General features: G+C 40.9%; 1 protein-coding gene and 1 pseudogene across 13 annotated transcripts in view; one reads left to right on the top strand and one right to left on the bottom strand.

The window, feature by feature from the left end:
• The window catches only part of GTF2I (general transcription factor IIi), a 135,797-nt gene that overhangs the window by 91,551 nt on the left and 23,373 nt on the right, over window positions 1-20,873 (bottom strand). For 9 of the 13 annotated variants that reach the window (XM_066274598.1, XM_066274596.1, XM_066274600.1 and 6 more), the window contains exons 2-3: window positions 11,704-11,796; window positions 1,946-2,049 (exon numbers count right to left, since the gene is read on the bottom strand). In XM_066274598.1, the coding sequence (XP_066130695.1) occupies window positions 1,946-2,049; window positions 11,704-11,796 (197 nt within the window). Of the gene's footprint in view, window positions 1-1,945; window positions 2,050-11,703; window positions 11,797-16,896; window positions 17,009-20,873 lie in introns of all 13 variants that reach the window. The other 4 variants (XM_066274603.1, XM_066274609.1, XM_066274608.1 and 1 more) reach the window with 2 other exon arrangements.
• On the top strand, window positions 10,934-11,025 carry LOC136336821 (U2 spliceosomal RNA; annotated as a pseudogene).

The following is a 20,873-nucleotide window of genomic DNA, read 5'->3' as shown; positions in this document are numbered from 1 at the left end:
CCAAAGGCAATATGTATAAACAACAAAGCAAGGTTCATGTACTATACAAGGAATAGGTCAAAGAAACCTATATGCCAAGGAAAGAATGAAATCAACCCATATGTCTATAATTATATTTCATAACATGTAACTACGAACGTGAGGAGCAATACTCCTGCTGGTTGGAGAGGAATAAATAAAAGCTAAGGATAATAAATTGACTGTCAAAGATGAAAAAATTACAAAGACACTCTAGGGAAGATAACAGGCCCTATGTTACCCTATTATACTATGTAGAGATCAGCAGGAAATAAAGTATTTTAGTATCAACAGAGTAGGGTTTAACCTCTAAATTAACATTTAACATTAAAGCACACATTTTGGCTGGTTTTATGATCACAAAGCAGCAATAAGTGACTTTAAATAGCCACTAACCATTCTAAAATTTCTTTAAGGATAGTTTTTTAAAATTCTTAAATAGTTGCTTGACCTGTGGTGGCGCAGTGGACAGAACACTGACCTGGGACACTGAGGTCCCAGGTTTAAAACCCTGAAGTTGTCAGCTTGCACATGGGCTTTTCGGGCTTGAGCGCTGGGTCGTCAACTTGAGCTTAGATCACAGACATGATCCCATGTTCACTGGCATGAAGTGCAAGGTCGCCGAGCAAGGGGTCACTGGGCTTGAGCGCTGGGTCGTCAACTTGAGCTTAGATCACAGACATGATCCCATGTTCACTGGCATGAAGTGCAAGGTCGCCGAGCAAGGGGTCACTGGCTTGACTTGAGCACCCCCCCCCAGTCAAGGCAATCAATGAGCAACTGAAGTGCCACAACTACAAATTGATGCTTCTCATTTCTTTAACTTCCTCTCTCAAAAAAAAAAAAAGAAAGAAAGAAAGAAAGAAAGAAAGAAAGAAAGAAAGAGAATTGCCCTAATAGGAAAACAAGAAATCTACAAACTATGTCATACTAAGACCTGTGAGGTTAAACTCAAATACTAGTCAACACAACAAAAGAAAACACACAGCTTCTTCATACTTTAGAACATTTCCTTTCAATGTATTAAAAAAAAAACTAAATCTGATACTTTATAAAACATTTTTATTATTGACTGATTTTGGAGAGAGAGAGAGAGAGAGAGGAAGGGGGAAGGAGGAAGGAAGAGAAAGGGAGAAAGGAAGAGTTAGAGAGGGGAAGAGGGAGAAAAAGGAAGAAGGGGAGAGAATGAGGGGGAGAGGCAGGGAGAGAGAGAGAATCCCACTGCTGTTCCACTGGCTGTGCACCCACTGGGTGCTTCCTATACGCGCTCTGACCAGGGACTGAACCCACAGCCTTGTTGTTCTGGGATAACACTCTAACCAACTGAGCTAACCAGCCAAGGCTGAGTTATGAGCTCAAAATCTAGATTTCTAGCTACATATCCATAGAAACATGATAAGCAAATTGTATTACTAATATTTTGCTATAATTATGTATGATATGGTTCTTTTGAAAATAAAGAGCTAACACACTACATATTTAGTATCGGGTGGCAGAGTTAGTACAATTGTGAATGTGTAGCACAAAAAAACAAAGGATATAAAATAGTGACTATGATCCTATGGACCAAAATTCTGGTAATGTTCTTTATACAGATACAATAAAACACCAGCATCACACTATACGAACGCATTCCGAGAAAATTCAAATACTATATTACAAATAATTCAAAGTCAATTTTTGCAAAAATAAAGGACTGCCTAAGATATTTGTAGGTAAAAAGGGTAAGTTAAGAATATTCTGAAACATAGTAATAAAATCTGATTTGAAAAGCTTAAATCCATAACTACTAATCAAGAAAAAAACAACCCTCCTCTTACTAATAAACTAAAAAACTATTATGTTTTACAAGAATAAATTAATCTCACCCAGAAGTCCAATCCCATCCAACCATAGAACATTTAATAGAACTGCAACGTCATCTCACCATGGACTCAAGAGCAGACATGAGAAACGTCACCACCATCCTGCTCTCTGAAGACTCTTCATCTTCAACTGGCAGGGCAGACGTTGCTACTTGGGCCATGACCCCTATGCAAGAAAAGTTAAAAGAAAATAAGTGGCAGAAATCCAGTGTCCTGCTAGACATAAGGTTATAGATGTGAGGTCCTCCACAGACTGCTTTAATTTACACTATAAAAACCAAGACTTATTTCCCATAACGACTATCCTATAAGAGCATCTATCCTATAACTTTCCATCAAGTTTTCTTTCCATAAAATTAGGTCAGCAGTATCCCCCAAAATAAAATTCCAAAACCAGTTAAAATTTCTCCCAAGTAAAGGAAAGAAATAATAAACTTAACTACTTAGCTCTATTAAAATTCAACATAGGGGTCCTGGCTGGTTGACTCAGTAGTAGAGCGTTGGCCCCACGTGAGGAAGTCCCAGGTTTGATTCCAGGTCAGGGCACACAGGAGACATGCCCATCTGCTTCTCCACCCTTCCCCCCTCTCCTTCCTCTCTATCTCTCTCTCTTCCTCTCCTGCAGCCAAGGCTCCATTGGAGCAAAGTTGGCCCTGAGCACTGAGGGTAGCTCCATGGCCTCACCTCAGGTGCTAGAATGACTGCCCGCAACTAAGCAATGCCCCAGATGGGCAGAGCATCGCCCCCTGGTGGGCATGCCGGGTGGATCCCAGTGGGCGCATGCGGGAGTCTGTCTGACTGCCTCCCCACTTCTAACTTCAAAAAAATCCAAAAAAAAAGTTCAACATTGAAAAGGGATGCAAAATTCCCTTTCTCCCATACACACAATGACTATAAAAAATAAGAGGGTAAAGTAGACTGAGGGTGGGTGAAGATATTTTCTCCTTTTTCACTAAAAAGGAAATAGGTTGCTGGACAAATGCCATCTAAGATTCCTTTATAATACAGGGTATTATTCCCTTTAGAAAACATTTTCTGATACTTTAATATCAGCAAAAAGCCTCAAAGCTGAATTCCAAGCACATATAAACATTGAACAGTAAGTGCTGGCAAGGATGTAGAAATACTGAAACCCTGTGCATTGCTATTAGAAATGTAAAATGGTATAACCACTGTAGAAAACCATTTAGCAGTTTCTTAAAAAAGTAAACAGAATTAGCATGATGGAGAAATCCCACTTCTGGGTGTACACCCAAAATAACTGAAAACAGGGATTTGAACACATACTTGTTACACCCATGTTCACAGCAACATTATTCACAACAACCAAAAGATGGAAACAAATGTCCATTGTCAGATAAACAAAATGTGATATATACATAAAATGAAATATAATTCAACCTTAACGAGAAATAAAGTTCTGATACATGCTATGACATAGATGAACCGTGAAAATATTACTCTACAAAAAATAAAAAGGTAGAAAATATTAAAGTGAAATACTTTAGACACAAAAGGACAAATATTGCATGATTATACTCACATGAGACACCTGTAACAGTTAAATTCATAGAGACAGAAAGTATAATGGTAGTTGCCAAGGACTAAGGGGAGGAAGTAATGGGGAGTTACTGTTTAATGCATACAGTTTTAATTTAGGATGACGAAAAACTTCTGAAGATTGTGGTGATGGTTGCACAACGAGATTGCACTTAATGTCAGAAAACTATGACTACAATGGTAAATTTTGTTCTATTTTATCAAAATTAAAAAGCAAAAATATACTGCATAAAGACACTCTAAGGCAAAATCTGAAGCAATTTTTTTTAAATTCTCATACTAAAAAAATTGTTTTTTCATCAATGGTATGCTAAATTAGGTGCCTGTGGAAAGTCAGCTCTTTTAATTTAATTGTATTAATTCTAGTCTTCACAAGAGATCAAATAATCAAACAATATGAAAGGATGACTAAATAATAAAGACTGGAAGTATAAATGAATGGGAATTCCAAAAAACACATTTATGTATATACTGTAATTAATTTACTGAATACCTGGGTATCTCTTAACTAAAGCCCCAACATTCCAAAGAACACACAGAGCTGTTAACATGAAAATCATTTGGGCTAAAAATGTACCTAAATGTTTTCCCTATTACTAAACAGGATGACCTATTTCTTTATTACTAAAAACTGTGATCCAGCCCTGGCCACAGAGCTCAGTTGGTTAGAGCACTATCCTGAAGCACAGAGGTTGCCCGTTCACTCCCCAATGAAGGCACATACAGGAGCAGATAGATGTTCCTGTCTCTCTTTCTCTCTCCCTTCCTCTCTTGCTAAAATCAATAAATAAAAATTTTAAAAACCAAAAAACTGTGATCTCCCATCTGTTACCACATGAATTAACTGCTAAACTAGATTTACGCATCAACAGTAATAAAATACACATACAGAGTAGAAGCTGATCACAAAAAATGATAATAGAAACAATTCACTTATATTCATACAACTATAAACAATTAAGAGGCAATTTTGTTTCCCAAAACAAGATCTCTATCTTGAACACAGAATCAGGAAAAGCATCAAGCAAGAGTGATTCTTTTTCTTTTTTGAGAGAGAGAGAAAACGAGAGAAGAGATGAGAAGCATCACTTTGTAGCTGCTTTACAACAGTTGTTCATTGACTGCTTCTCATATGTGCCTTGAAGGGGAGGGGGACACCTAAGGAGGGACTTGAATCCCAGCCAGTGACCTTTGGACTCAAGGCAGCAACCTTTGGATCTTGTTGATCCCCAGCTCAAGCTGGTGACCTCAGGGATTTCTGAACCAGAGACCTCAGCATCGCAGGTTGATGTTCTATCCACTGCACTTCCAGTAGTCAAGCAGAAAAATTCTTTTCCATTAGATAAATAAGTTTAAATAAATTTATATTAAAATGTGGTTCAGTCAGAATGGACAACAAAGTCACATTATTATTTTAAGGAAGGGAGATAAGAAGCATCAATTCTTCATTGCACACCTTAGTTGTTCATTGATTGCTTTCTCATATGTGCCTTGATGGGGGGTGCCCCCTGAGCCAATGACCCCTTGCTCAAGCCAGCGACCTTGGGCTACAAGCCAGTGACCTCTGAGCTCAAGCCAGCAACCACGGGGTCATACCTATGATCCCACGCTCAAGCCCACAACCCGCAGTGAAGCTGGTGAGCCCACGCTCAAGCTGGGAACCTCAGGGTTTCAAAACTGGGTCCTCAGTGTCCCAGGCTGACACTATCCACTGCGCCACTGCCTGGTCAGGTCAAAAGCGTATTATTTTTCAATAATCTGAATGTTCACTTAGAATATACTATCAAAATTTCTGAAAGTTCTTATTTCTTAATAATCTCTTCCTTTCATTCTCCAGCAAAAGAAAAAGGAAATGTGTTTACTTTACAAAAACAATCACTTGTCAAGGTCATATAGCCACTATCAGAGACAGAATGTAACACTAGGATAATATTCTGCCTATTGTGATTTCCACTTCTCACCTTAAATTGCCATAAATCTGGTATGTCATTCTCACTCAATGTTAAGAAGTAGGAGACAGATGCCACACCAAAACCCCAAATTGCCAGAGGCATTGAGAGGTCCTATTTTCACTAGCAGAACTTTTCAGGAGGCATTTTCAAAGGGAAGAACCTTGAAGGTGACCAAGTCCACCCATGTTTAATGGGAAACAACACATTTTGCTTGGGGTTTTCTGCTCTCTAGAAATGGGTGAATGTGGATTACAAGAGAAATTTATAGAACTGTCCTTTGTCAGTCATAAGACATCATTTCCCTTTAGTCAAGTCAAAACTATTCATAGAACGTTTTCCCTGCACCCATCATTCAGTGACTGCTGCCTCTCTCCCCTTTCCCACAAGGAAACTGCCTCACAGTGGCATTAACACTGAACACGAGAGGACATACCAGGCCAGTGATGTAAGCTTATGGAGCATGAGGCACAAAGCACTGGTCCTCACAGAACCAGCAGCCAAGAAAGCCCGCTTGCCAGACCACTAACAAAATCTGTAACCCCAGTGGGCTGCACCCAGGCTCTTCACTTATTAACAGAGAACAGACATTAAGTCAACCACTATGAAGGTTCCTGACCTTTTATGAACCCCCTCATTTTAAATTAAGGGTTGGATAGCCCTGGCCAGGTAGCTCGGTTGGTTACAGTAACATCTACTATGCCAAGGTTTTGAGTTTGATACCCGGTCTGGGCATACACAAGAATCAACCATTAAATGTATAACTAAGTGGAAAAATAAATCAATGTTTTTCCCTCTCTCCCTCTAAAGATCAATAAATTAAAACACTCTTTCAAAGTCTGACAGACAAAAAATAAATCAACATCTATTGAATATACCTATCAGATATGTTTATAAACACTAAATTCACCAGTCTCACCAACATTTTGAATTCTATGACCGTATCATTATGAATACCTCATTACTATTGAAATGGTTGAATTTCTTATTTGTTTAATGTTTATTTATTATATTCACTTGAGAGCAAGAAAGAGGAAAGGAGAGGGAGTGAGAGAGGAACACTGATCTGTTCCAGTATGTTCTCTGACCAGGGATGGAACCAGCAACCCGAGCTTCAGGAGGATGTTCTAACCAGCTGAACTATCCAGCCAGGGCAGAATTTCTTTCCTTACTAAAGAAACACTTTTTAGCTCTTTACATCTCCGGCTGTGAGGAACTGCCGCCACATCTGTCCCTCTGCAATGGATGGTCACAGGGAACTGCTCCAGCTTCCTAATCAAGAGAAACAAGTAGAGCCTGACCAGGCAGTGGTGCAGTGGATAGAGTGTCAGACTGAGACGTAGAGGACCCAGGTTCAAAACCCTGAGGGAGGCCCTGGCCAGCTGGCTCAGCAGTAGAGCGTTGGCCTGGTGTGTGGAACTCTGGGGTTCGATTCCCGGTCAGGGCACACAGGAAAAGTGCCCATCTGCTTCTCCACCCTTCCCCTTCTCCCATCTCTCTCTTACATTGAAGTTGGCCCAGGCGCTGAGGATGGCTCTATGGACTCCACCTCAGGTGCTAGAATGGCTCAGGTTACAATGTAGCAACAGACCATATGGGCAGAGCATCACCCCCTGGTGGGCATGTCAGGTGGATCCTGGTCCAGCACACGTGGGAGTCTGTCTCTGCCTCCCAGCCTCTCACTTCAGGAAAAAAACAAACAAACAAAAACACAAAAAGTCCCCCGCCAAGGGCGCCAGTTTTGAGAGCTGGCTCATCAGGTTTGAGCAAGGCTCACCAGCTTGAACCCAAGGTTGCTGGCTTGAGCAAGGGGTCCCTCGGTCTGCTATAGCCCCTGGTCTAAGGCATATATGAGAAAGTAATCACTGAACAACTAAGGTCCTGCAATGAAAAATTGATGTTTCTCATCTCTCTCCATTCCAATCTGTCCCTCTCTCTCTGTCACAAAAAAAGAAAAAAGAGAAACAAGTAGATGTACAACACCAAACCCAATCTGAAGGCTGTCAACTCAATCCCCTACAATAGGTTGATTTACAAGGTGGGCGTGCCCTGACCAGGCAGTAGCACAGTAGATAAAGCGGGTGCCTGGAACACTGAGGTTCAAAACCCGAGATCACTGGCTTGAGCACGGGCTCACCTGGCTTGAGTGTGGGATCATAGACATGACCCCATGGTTTCTGGCTTGAGCCCAAAGGTCACTGGCTTGAAGCCCAAGGTCGCTGGCTTGAGCAAGGGGTAACTGGCTCAGCTGGAGCCCCCCACCCCCACCACCTGTCAAGACATGTATGAGAAAGAAATCAATGAACAACTAAGGTGCCACAACTGAGTTGACGCTTCTCATCCTCTCTCCCTTCCTGTCTGTGTCTAACTTGGAAGAAAAAAGAAAAAAAGCCTGACCAGGCAGTAGCACAATGGATAGGGCATCAGACTGCGATGCGGAAGACCCAGGTTCGAGACCCCAAGGTCACCAGCTTGAGCACAGGCTCATCTGGTTTGGGCAAAGCTCACCAGCTTGGACCCAAGGTCGCTGGCTCGAGCAAAGGGTTACTCGGTCTGCTGAAGGCCCACGGTCAAGGCACCTGTGAGAAAGCAATCAATGAACAACTAAGGTGTCGCAACAAAAACTGATAATTGATGCTTCTCATCTCTCTGTTTCTGTCTGTCTGTCCCTATCTGTCCCTCTCTTTGACTCTCTGTCCTGTAAAAAAAAAAAAAAAAAAAGGTGGGTGTGGAGCCAGCGGCTGGCAGCAATGGTGTGGTAGTCATCATGAAACTGAGATCTGGCTAGCAAAACCCAGCCACCTCCTGCATGTGGACTACCATCAACAAGAACATCTGGGCCACCACCACCCTGGGCAGCATCACACACATGATACACAATAACAAGTACCAACTGGATCTGCGCACGGCCACTATCCACAGGGCCAACACCATGCTGCACAGCCATAAGCCCATGATGGTCAAGAGGAAGTGACCAACCCACCACCTCACCAAGATCTCCTGAGCACCTCCCCTCCCCCCAAAGCAATAAAAGTATCACTCAACTTTCATAAACAAAACTTTTTATAGTATTTGTTGGGTCACTCATTACCATCTACTGAGGTCCTATGCCCAGTACTAAACTAATGTCTGATAATAATTGTACATAAATGGTCAATCAATGGTCAACTTGTATGAAGTTCCATCCCAGTTTGTTCTTTTAGTTCTGATTATGTGGATGTAGGCCCTTATTCAGCTTTTGTATTTTCATTCACTCATTGAAGACAGAGACAAGAACATGGAGCCAGCTGCTTCTGATGTGCCCACCTAGGAATCGAACCAGCAACTTTCACACTCCAACCAACTGAGCTATCCGGCAATTTTATAGTTTTAAATGTAGTATTTTTGTTTCAATTTAATTCTCATTTAACCACATTTATGTCATTCTTTCTTGCATCTTAGACTTTCCTTCTGCTTCATGTTAATCCTTTAGAATGCCTTTTTCATAGAAAACTGTTATTTACTAAGATTTCCTTTACTACTTTTTAAAATGTATTTATTTACAGAGAGGAAAGGAAAGAGACAGAAACAACAATCTGTTCCTGTATGTGCCCTGACTAGGGATCGAACCCACAACAGTTATGGGACAATGCTCTAACCAGCCAAGGCAATTTCCCTCTATTTTTGGAAGATATTTTCACTGAAATAAAAATCTAATTTGACAATTACTTTCTTGCAGTACACTGAGGTTATTTCACTACCTGTTCGCTTCGTTGTTGCTATTCAGGAGTCATCTGTAGTCTCTTTTGAAGGTAATCTCCATGACCCCCTCCTCCCCCATCCCTGGTTATAAAGATGTTTTCTTTGTCTTGGGTGTTCTACAGTTTTACTGTGTCTAGATGCAGATTTCTTTACATCCAATATGTATGCCATTCACTGTTTGTTTTTTTAAAATTTATTTTTATTTATTCATTTTAGAGGAGATAGAGAAAGAGAGAGAGAGAGAGAGAGAGAGAGAGAGAGAGAGAAGGGGATAGGAACAGGAAGCATCAACTCCCATCTGTGCCTTGACCAGGCAAGCCCAGAGTTTTGAAACAGCGACCTTAGCATTCCAGGTCGATGCTTGATCCACTGTGCCACCACAGGTCAGGCTCACTGGGCTGCTGCTGCTGCTTTTTTTTTTTTTTTTTTTTTTTATTTTTCCAAAGTGAGAAGCAGGGAGGCAGACAGACTCCCGCATGCGCCCGACCAGGATCCACCCGGCATGCCCACCAGGGGGCGAAGCTTGGTCCTTCTGGGGCGTTGCTCCCCTGCAGTCGGGAGACATTCTAGCACTTGAGGTCTAGGCCATGGAGCCATCCTCAGCACCCAGGGCCAACTTTGCTCTACTGGAGCCTTGACTGCAGGAGGGGAAGGGGGGGGGGGAGAAAGGAGAGGGAGAAGGGTGGAGAAGCAGATGGGCGCTTCTCCTGTGTCCCCACCAGAAATCGAACCCAGGACTTCCACACGCTGGGCCGACACTCTACTGCTGAGCCAACCTGCCAGCGCTCAACCGGCTTTTTGAATAAGGAGTACCATCCTTCAATTGTGGCAAATTCTCAGCTAAAATCTCTTCAGGTGCTGTCTTGCCCAATTTCACTTATCCTGAGACTCATATTAAAAGGGAAAAGAGAGACAGAAACAGTGATTTGTTTCCGTTTGTGCCCTACCAGTGATCAAACAAGGCAACCTCTGTGCATTGGGAGGATTCTCTAACCAACCAGCTTTCTGGCCAGGGCTGAGACTCAGATTAAATGTATGCTAGGCCCTAAATCTCTCATCTTCTTGTACATTTTTTCTTATTTTTCTCTCTGAACTAAACTCTATCTTATCTTCAAACTCTTCTTCCATTTCACTAATTCTTGCTTCATTTCTGCTTATCCTGTTATTAAAACCATCTATTGCATTTTTTATTTTATTTAGAAATCTTCATTTCTAGGATTTCTATTTGATACTATGTAGCATTTTAGTTTCCTACTCAAGAATTTTCCAGCTTGATAATATTTCTTTAAATGTAATAGGGATAACTTTTATAGTCTCTGATAATTTAAAAATCTCAAGTTTTTGCACGTGTATTTTCTGTTGTTTCTTGCTCACACAAAAGGTATTTAATCCTATGTATGCCTGATTTCTTTTACTGTGTCCTGATAACTTTATATTAAAAAATTACTTTAGACTTGAGGCCTACGGTGAAAGCAGCTTCTTCCAGGTATCTGGGATCACCATTATCCCAGTTCAAGGCTTCCGTTTGCTTGGACCAAGGAGATGTTAACGGAGACCACAAACTTTTATGAAGTGTGGTTTACTTCTCAATCACCCCTTTTCTTTATTGTGTTTTTTTTTTTTTGGCACTCTTAGCTTATTGAGAAGGGTCTCCTATATGACCCCTGAATTTTGTACAGGTCCTAAACTTTGATTTCTGAACCTGTCATCTTACAAGTTTTCAAAACTCAACTTCATGTGGTAAAACTGGTAAATGCCCACAGGGCAAAGGTAGTTCTGACTTCTAAAATTGGAGTTCCCATCGCTTCTCAGCCTTTTGGCTAAGATCAAGTGTAGTAAAATTGGAGTTCCCATTTTCATTTCAATGTTATTAGCCTTTCACATTACCCCTCCAAAAATTCCTACCTTATCAACTTTTTGCTATTTTTGTAAACATTTTATCCTATAATTTTATAACATTCTTATGAATTGCACCAACTCCAGGAACCACACGATACAATATTTTTATTCTCAAGAACAAGTTATGAATTAACCAGAACTATTATTAGATTATAAATTTACAAATTCTCAATTCAAATAATCTCAAGTAAAGAAAAAAATGTTTATTGTTTTTTGTTGTTGTTTACATTATTCAATATAAAGGTTGCACTGACTCCACACACAGCTAGATCCAGGAACATAAGACATGTCATTAGAGTGATCTCTTCCCCCTCCCTCCCGTGGACCTACCTTACTTCATAAGCAGTCCTGTTTCTTCCCTAAAACAGAGATGACAGCCACATGCATCTTTATCACACACCTGTACTGTAATCCCACAAGTAACAGACTATCAGATCTTCCTACTACTGTTTGTACAAAAGTTTCAGAGGTTTGTGTCACAAGCTTACCCTACCCAAGGCCAGTTAACTGTGACTAATCAGTAAAAGGTTACCTGGGATGCACTGTGATTAGCAGTATAGCTAAACCCACGCAAAATCAGAAGATAGGCAGTCACTATTGTAAAAAGGCAAAGCAGAGCATCATCTAGAGAAAAGGATGAGTAAAGCATGCCAGGAACACAAAACAGCTACCTGAGTCTGCTGTATCTTCTTTCAATTTCTCGATTTTCTTTAATTCTTCCATTCTGAATGTTTTGTATTTTATCTTTCGTGTCCCACCCTCAACTAGAAGAAATGGATTTGAATTAATCAAGGCACCAGGACATTTTTTCTTTAGAAAAAAACTTTTTTCTTTTTTTTAAGTGAGAGGAGAGAAGACAGAAAGACAGACTCCCACATGCGCTCCGACTGGAATCCACCAGGCAACCCCATCTGGGGCTGATGCTCTAATCAACTGAGCTATCCTCAAAACCCAGGGCCATAGCGCAACCAGTAGAGCTACTGGCTACTAAAGGGGAAGACAGTGAGAAGGGGGAGAGAGAAGGGAATAGAAGAAGATGGTTGCTTCTCATGTGTGCCCTGACCAGAGATCAAAACCGGGACGTCCACACACCAGGCCTATGCTCTATCCACTGAGCCAACCACCAAGGGCCAGAAAAAACTTTTCACAATTTTTATAGGCTGCTAAAGTTACCTTAGTTACTTTTTCTTCTAATAAGCAATTAAAATCTACCCTGTACATTTACATAAGTACAGGTATATAAAATAAACTTCAAGATTGCAAAAATCACTATGTATGGTGCCAGATGAGTACTAAAAATACCAGGGGGTACACTGTGTAAAGCATATGATTGTCAAACTACCTGAAACTAATACAAAATAATACTGAATATAAACTGTAATTGAGAAACATAATTTTGCCTGACCTGTGGTGGCGCAGTGGATAAAGTGACGACTTGGAACACTGAGGTTGCCAGTTCAAAACCCTGGCACTAGCCTGGTCAAGGCATATATGGGAAATAAGTACAAGTTGATGCTTCTCACTCACCCCTGTCACCTTTCTCTCTATTTCTCCTCTACCTAAAATCAGTGAATAAAATTTTTAAAAATATATATAACTTTAAAAATGAAAAATAAAAAACAAAGATTGCAAAAATCAGCAACTTTCCTAACTCAAAGTTTTGTACTAGAGCTGTAATCACTAAACCCCTTATACTTGGATCAGTTAAACCTAAGGAAATCTACCTAATAAGCTAAAATACCTAATACTGTCCATCAAAATCTACAATGTTAAGGACAGGTAGTGGTATTCAATTATGTAATTATTCAACAGGCTTAAGGAGAGGGCAATATTTTTACAAGGAAAATCTCCATTCTAATTTAAGCTTTTGACCTATATTCCAAAAAAATGCAGTGTGACTTTCCGGTGCTATGGATGTTCTTTTTCTGGGTTGGATTTTAGGATGAGCTATCTCTTTCAGTTGTTTCCATTCTCTGAGACCTAGTCTTAGGTTATTTTTGTATATGAGGCAAAACTCAAACTTACAAATTCATTTTAAGAGCTAGTAAAGCCAAGTTTCAACAAAATTAATGACTGAAGACTTCATCAGGCCCTGGTTGGTTGGCTCAGTGGTAAAGCGTCAGCCTGGCATATGGATGTCCTCATCTGCTTCTCCACACCTCCCCCACCGCACCCTTGCAGCCATGGTTGGATTGGAGTAAGTTGGCCCCAAGCACTAAGAAGAGCTCAGTTGCTGAGCAATGGAGCAACACCCTAGTGGGCTTATTAGGTGGATCCCAGTGGGGGTGCATGCAGGAGTCTGTCTCTCTGCCTCCTCTCCTTTCACTGAAGGAAAAAAGGCTTCATCAATCTTAAATATATACATAAGACAAAAATCTTCAGTGAGAAGTATATAATAACTTTAGGTATCATTTAATTCTAAGAAATGGGATCCAAACTTTTGAAAAATTTTTCTTTATAAAAGAAAGCAATTTCTTCAAAATCATGAGTACTAAGAAAAACTTAAAATCCATTACCTAAGATGTTACACATTTTGTCATAAGACAGTACCTAAGATAAATAGAAAGGATCTAATAGCTGAACCAGCTGAGTTCATCCTAAACAAAATTCAGTCACATTAATAGTATCTATATTATCATGTAATACTATATTCTGGCAATATTTTAGAATAGTCTTTCTACGTCTAAAATCAATAGTATTTAAATACCTTCATGTTTGCCTGACTTGTGGTGGAGCAGTGGATAAAGCGAGGGACCTGGAATGTTGAGGTCACTAGTTCAAAACCCCAGATTTGCCCAGGAAAGGCCCATAGAGGAAGTACCTACAAGTTGATGTTTCCTGCTCCTTCCCTCTCCCCCATTCTCTCTCTCTCCTCTAAAATCAATTTAAAATTTATTTTTTTATTTATGCATTTTACAAAGGATGGAGGAGGAACAGGAAGCATCAACTCCCATATGTACCTTGACCAGGTAAGTATGGGTTTCGAACTGGCAACCTCAGCTTTCTAGGTCGACACTTTAGCTACTGTGCCACCACAGGTCAGATAATAAATAAAATCTTAAAAATAAATACCTCCATGTTCAACCTATAATTACACTAAGAGCTAATGAATCGATATTTCAGAAGAGGAAATATATTCATCCCTAAAATGTCAGTACACATTTAGTACAACCAGTTCAGATTTCTTAAAAATGTTTACTTTATTAATTTTTAAGAGGGGAAGAGAGTGAGAGGACCATCAATCTGTTCCTGTACGTGCCCTGGCTGGGGATCAAACCAGCAACCTGTGTTTTGGGATGACGCTCTAACGAACAAAGCTATCTAGCCAATCAGTTCAAATTTTGAACACAGAATTTATAAATGTCTTAAATTTTTTTCAACATACTGCCATGTGTTCTAATTATGTCCACTTAGTAGCTTCTATAGAAAATGTGTTTAGGGTAATTCATTGACCATATCAGTTTCACTTCTGAACAATACAAACAACAATAGGATCTTGGTGTGTTTAGTTATAAAAGGTTGACATCTGCTTGACAAATTTTACAAAGCAGGTCTTTTTTTTTTTTAACAACACAAACACAACTGATAACTTAGACAAAAAATGTAAATTGCTCAAAGTCACAAAATTGTTTAAATAGTATTTAATCCAGATCAAACTGACTGCTCATAATTCCCCATTTTCTTTCAAACCACATCATACACCATAAAATTTAAACCAATTCTTAACATTTTTCATGGTATTTAAATCTCAGAAAAACATTACCCTTTCAAGGACTTAGACAACATCTGAAATGGGATTTTAAGTCCCTGTATTAACCTTCATCCCTAAAAATTAAAAATTTCCAGCCTCAGGGACTCCTTGATTCTAAAAAGACATTTTCATTATTCCCCAAGCATTTCCACATAAAATACTTACCAACAAAGGAAAACACGTCCTACATCATCTTAACAAAGTGATCCAGGTTAACACTAGTCGCATGTCACAGAACAAACATCAAGTCCAGCTCAACAGAACAGAATGAGAACACTGTGGTATTCCTACCCAAAATGCGTTGGACAAACACCCATGTTGAGACACATTCTATAAAGTGACTGCCCTGTAACCTTCAAAAAGGTCAAGGACATGAAACTCAAAGACTGAGAAACTGTTCTATTTTTTTTAATGTTTATTTATTGATTTTAGAGAGAGGAAGGGACAAGGAAAGAGGAACATCTGTTCCTGTATGTGCCCTGACCAGGATTGAATCAGCAACCTCTGCCCTTCAGAATGATGCTCTAACCAACCTATTCAGCCAGAGCGAGAAACTGTTCTAAAGTGAAATATATTAGAGACACATCAACTGGGTGAAAATAGGATCCTAGATTAGACCCTTCTGCTATAAAATGACATTTAGCAAAACTTAACAGGGTTTCTGTGTGAGTAATTTTGTTTATTAATGTTCATGAAACTCTAGTTGACTCTTTCACAACATGATGTTTGAAGTACACAAGTCTACTTATATACAGGTTTCTTTCAATCAATGTGTACAGGCCCTGGCCAATTGGTTCAGTGGTAAAGTGTCGGTCCAGGGTATGTATGTCCCAGGTTTGATTCCCAGTCAAGGCATACAGGAGAGGCAACCATCTGCTTCTCCACGCCCCCAACTCTCTCCCTCTCTCCCTTCCGCAACCAGTGGCTCAACTGGTTAGAGCCTCTGCCTGGGCACTGAGGATAGCTTGGTTGATTCAAGCATCAGCTCCAGATAGGGGTTGCTGGGTGGATCCCATATGGGAAGCATGCAGGAGTCTATCTCTCTAGCTCCCCTCCTCTCACATAAATAAACCAACAATGAAATTTATATACAGTACTGTTTTATCTTCCTTTTGATTTTTACAACATACAAATATGTGATTATGTTATCAGTAAGGCTTCCAGTGAACAGTAGGCTATTTCAAGGGTCCCCAAACTGCGGCCCCCTGAGGACATTTATCTGGCCCCCGCCGCACTTCGGAAGGGGCACCTCTTTCACTGGTGGTCAGTGAGAGGAGCACTGTATTGGCGGCGGCGCCGCAAAGCGCGGCCTCGGTCACCTACAATACTTCCGGTGACACGGGACGCACGTGACAGGGCTCCGGAAGAGCATCATATGACGCACATCGGTCTGCAGCTGTGGCACCCCACATCACTGGAAGCAGTGTGAAATAACAGCAGACAGCAGAAGTAGGAAGAAAGGCAAAGCACTATAACCATTACTACACAGTACAATGGCCCCCATACTCCCCCAAATGTACAACAACATAATGACCCCAATAACCTCCCTTTGCCCAAAAGTCTCCCCCCACATTACTACACACGTTTCCCCTATTATAAGACCCTGTCTTATATTAATTTTACCCCCAAAAGACGGGGGCTTATTTTTAGGTGGTGTCTTGTAATAGGGGAAACATGCAGCAGTGTGCATAGGGATTTGTTCATAGTTTTTGTTTTTTAATTTTTATTTACTTATTCATTTTAATTTTTATTTACTTATTCATTTTAGAGAGGAGAGTTAGAGTGAGAGAGAGAGAGAGAGAGAGATAAAGGGGGGAGGAGCAGGAAGCATCAACTCCCATATGTGCCTTGACCAGGCAAGTCCAGGGTTTTGAATGGTGACCTCAGCGTTCCAGGTCAACACTTTATCCACTGCACCATCACATAGTTTTTTTTATAGTCCGGCCCTCCAACGGTCTGAGGGACAGTGAACTGGCCCCCTGTGTAAAAAGTTTGGGGACCCCTGGGCTATTTAATAGTAAGGTTTGGTAGGGAATCAAAAATTACAAGCAGATTTTCTACTGCCAGGATTAGGGTACCTCAAAACCCCCATTTTGTACAATAGTCAACTTACTTGTGAGTTTAAAAGTGTTTCAAAATAATTTTTAAAGCAAATTAAAATTTCTCCTACTTCTGCCTTATTTCTTTTTCTGCTTTTGCTGTCACAGGTGTTCAGAATGCCAGAACTGAAAAAGCAAAGAACATTAAAAAGTAAATTACTGGTTAAAATTTGTCTCTATTAGCTAAATAAAATTAGAAATGGGCTGTTTTTCCCTTTTCTTACATTTAAGGGAGTGAATGGAAATTCATTAAAATAAATAGTATAAATAATACAAAAATTATCAAATAAAACTCTACAAATTACACATCAACCAGTAAATCAAGTTCATTCAATTTGGATAGTATTTGTTATTGACTACAGGCTGAAGGGGAGGGAAACATTAAGGGAATGGTCCTCTCCTCCCAGCACCAACGTGGTGCCTTGCACTTGCACACAGTGAGCACTCAGGACAGGTACGCTGAATTATAGAATAAATTCTCGATTCCTGGCTGATTCTCCCCACACCAATAACTGAATTTAGTCACACTTAATGCCATCAAATACATCACTGGCAAAATGTAGAATGCAGAATTTGTAACTTTACCCCAAATAGCCCTGGCCTGGTAGCTACATGCATACAGCATTGCCCAGCAGGCCAAGGCGGCTGGGTTCATCCAGGCCAGGGCACACATGAGAAGCAATCACTGAGTATACAACTAAGTGGAATAACGAACTGATGCTTCTCTCTCTCTCTCAAATCAATGGAAATTTGTTTTTAACTTTAAAAATAAATTTTACCCCAGATAATTATACCCGATTTTTCAACCTTATAGCTATCTTACTTAAGAGTTAAAATTAATGAAGATGGTGCTACTCAAATTTATTTAGTTAACATCATTATCTATACATAAACATTAGTAACAGAACTGGAAATTAGTATAACATGATAGTTAAGAGCACGAGATGTGATCTAGCTACCTAGGTTTATATTAAAACTATCCATGCCCTGGCCGGTTGGCTCAGCGGTAGAGCGTCGGCCTGGCGTGCAGGAGTCCTGGGTTCGATTCCCGGCCAGGGCACATAGGAGAAGCGCCCATTTGCTTCTCCACACCCCCCTCCTTCCTCTCTGTCTCTCTCTTCCCCTCCTGCAGCCAAGGCTCCATTGGAGCAAAGATGGCCCGGGCGCTGGGGATGGCTCCTTGGCCTCTGCCCCAGGCACTAGAGTGGCTCTGGTCGTGGCAGAGCGACGCCCCCTGGTGGGCAGAGCGTCGCCCTGGTGGGCGTGCCGGGTGGATCCCGGTCGGGCACATGCGGGAGTCTGTCTGACTGTCTCTCCCCATTTCCAGCTTCAGAGAAAATAAAAAGAAAAGAAAAAAAAAAAAAAAAAAAAAAAACCTATCCAGCCTGACCATGCAGTGGCACAATGGATAGGCTTTGGCCTGGAATGCTAAGGTTGAGTGCAGGCTCATCCAACTTTAAGCCCATGGTCACTGGCTTGAACCCAAGGTCACTGGCTTGAGCAAGGTATCACTCACTCTGCTGGAGCCCTCTGGTCAAGGCACATAGGAGAAAGCGATCAATGAACAACTAAGGTGCCACAATGAAGAATTGATGCTTCTCATCTCTCCCTTCCTTTCTGTCTGTTCCTGTCTGTCCCTCCCTCCTTATCTCACGTACGTGCTAAAATAAAATAAAATAATAAACCCCTAAAACAAAATTTTGATCGATTGATTTACTGAAGTCAAGGATTTTAAGTTTTTATAAGAGGCTATGCTTATATATTAAGATACTAAATTACTCATTTCTATCTGCTGAAATAAAGCTGGCAATCATATCAGTAAAAACCAAGTGACTCCCTCAAGAAGAAACAAAACACATTTGAAGGGCTAAGATTTGAAAAGATCTGCAACTATACTGTAATACTTAAAATTTTAGACCTTGGCCATTGGGTGGCTTAGTGGATATAGCATCAGCCCAGCTTGCAGACGTCCCAGGTTTGATTCCAGTCAAGGAACACATGGGATGCGACCAAATGCTTCTCTTCCCCATCCTCTCCCCCTTCTCTCTCTCTTCCCCTCTCACAACCAGTGGCTCAACTGGTTTGAGCACCAGCTCCAGGCACTGAGGATAACTCAGTTGATCCAAACATCGGTCCCAGATGAGAGTTGTCGGGTGGATCCTGGTTGGGGCACATGCAGGAATCTTTCTCACTATCTCCCCTCCTCTCACTTAAAAAAATAAAATTCATACTCTTCTCTACCCCATTTCCAAAACAAACAAACAAATAAATAAATGTTCAGAGAATAGAAATAGCTAAAAATAATTAAATAAACAAAAATAAGAAAATTTAAGCCTGGTAAAGGGAAGAATGTCAAAATAATATAACAAGGCCAGGGAAAGAGGACCTGCCCAATTCGAGGATCATAAGTTCAATTCTGAGTTTCATAATAGCCATAATAATGTCCTCAAAAAACAAATTTTAAAAATCTTATCAGGGCCCTGGCCGGTTGGCTCAACGGTAGAGCGTCGGCCTAGCGTGTGGAGGACCCGGGTTCGATTCCCGGCCAGGGCACACAGGAGAAGCACCCATTTGCTTCTCCACCCCTCCGCCGTGCTTTCCTCTCTGTCTCTCTCTTCCCCTCCCGCAGCCAGGGCTCCATTGGAGCAAAGATGGCCCGGGCCCTGGGGATGGCTCTGTGGCCTCTGCCTCAGGCGCTAGAGTGGCTCTGGTCACAACATGGCGACGCCCAGGATGGGCAGAGCATCGCCCCCTGGTGGGCAGAGCATCGCCCCTGGTGGGCGTGCCGGGTGGATCCCGGTCGGGCACATGCGGGAGTCTGTCTGACTGTCTCTCCCCATTTCCAGCTTCAGAGAAAATAAAAAGAAAAGAAAAAAAAAAAAAAAAAAAAAAACCTATCCAGCCTGACCATGCAGTGGCACAATGGATAGGCTTTGGCCTGGAATGCTAAGGTTGAGTGCAGGCTCATCCAACTTTAAGCCCATGGTCACTGGCTTGAACCCAAGGTCACTGGCTTGAGCAAGGTATCACTCACTCTGCTGGAGCCCTCTGGTCAAGGCACATAGGAGAAAGCGATCAATGAACAACTAAGGTGCCACAATGAAGAATTGATGCTTCTCATCTCTCCCTTCCTTTCTGTCTGTTCCTGTCTGTCCCTCCCTCCTTATCTCACGTACGTGCTAAAATAAAATAAAATAATAAACCCCTAAAACAAAATTTTGATCGATTGATTTACTGAAGTCAAGGATTTTAAGTTTTTATAAGAGGCTATGCTTATATATTAAGATACTAAATTACTCATTTCTATCTGCTGAAATAAAGCTGGCAATCATATCAGTAAAAACCAAGTGACTCCCTCAAGAAGAAACAAAACACATTTGAAGGGCTAAGATTTGAAAAGATCTGCAACTATACTGTAATACTTAAAATTTTAGACCTTGGCCATTGGGTGGCTTAGTGGATATAGCATCAGCCCAGCTTGCAGACGTCCCAGGTTTGATTCCAGTCAAGGAACACATGGGATGCGACCAAATGCTTCTCTTCCCCATCCTCTCCCCCTTCTCTCTCTCTTCCCCTCTCACAACCAGTGGCTCAACTGGTTTGAGCACCAGCTCCAGGCACTGAGGATAACTCAGTTGATCCAAACATCGGTCCCAGATGAGAGTTGTCGGGTGGATCCTGGTTGGGGCACATGCAGGAATCTTTCTCACTATCTCCCCTCCTCTCACTTAAAAAAATAAAATTCATACTCTTCTCTACCCCATTTCCAAAACAAACAAACAAATAAATAAATGTTCAGAGAATAGAAATAGCTAAAAATAATTAAATAAACAAAAATAAGAAAATTTAAGCCTGGTAAAGGGAAGAATGTCAAAATAATATAACAAGGCCAGGGAAAGAGGACCTGCCCAATTCGAGGATCATAAGTTCAATTCTGAGTTTCATAATAGCCATAATAATGTCCTCAAAAAACAAATTTTAAAAATCTTAT

Source organism: Saccopteryx bilineata, chromosome 4, assembly GCF_036850765.1.
Source record: "Saccopteryx bilineata isolate mSacBil1 chromosome 4, mSacBil1_pri_phased_curated, whole genome shotgun sequence".
Lineage (NCBI taxonomy): Eukaryota > Metazoa > Chordata > Mammalia > Chiroptera > Emballonuridae > Saccopteryx > Saccopteryx bilineata.
This window is presented reverse-complemented; position numbering and strand designations above follow the sequence as displayed.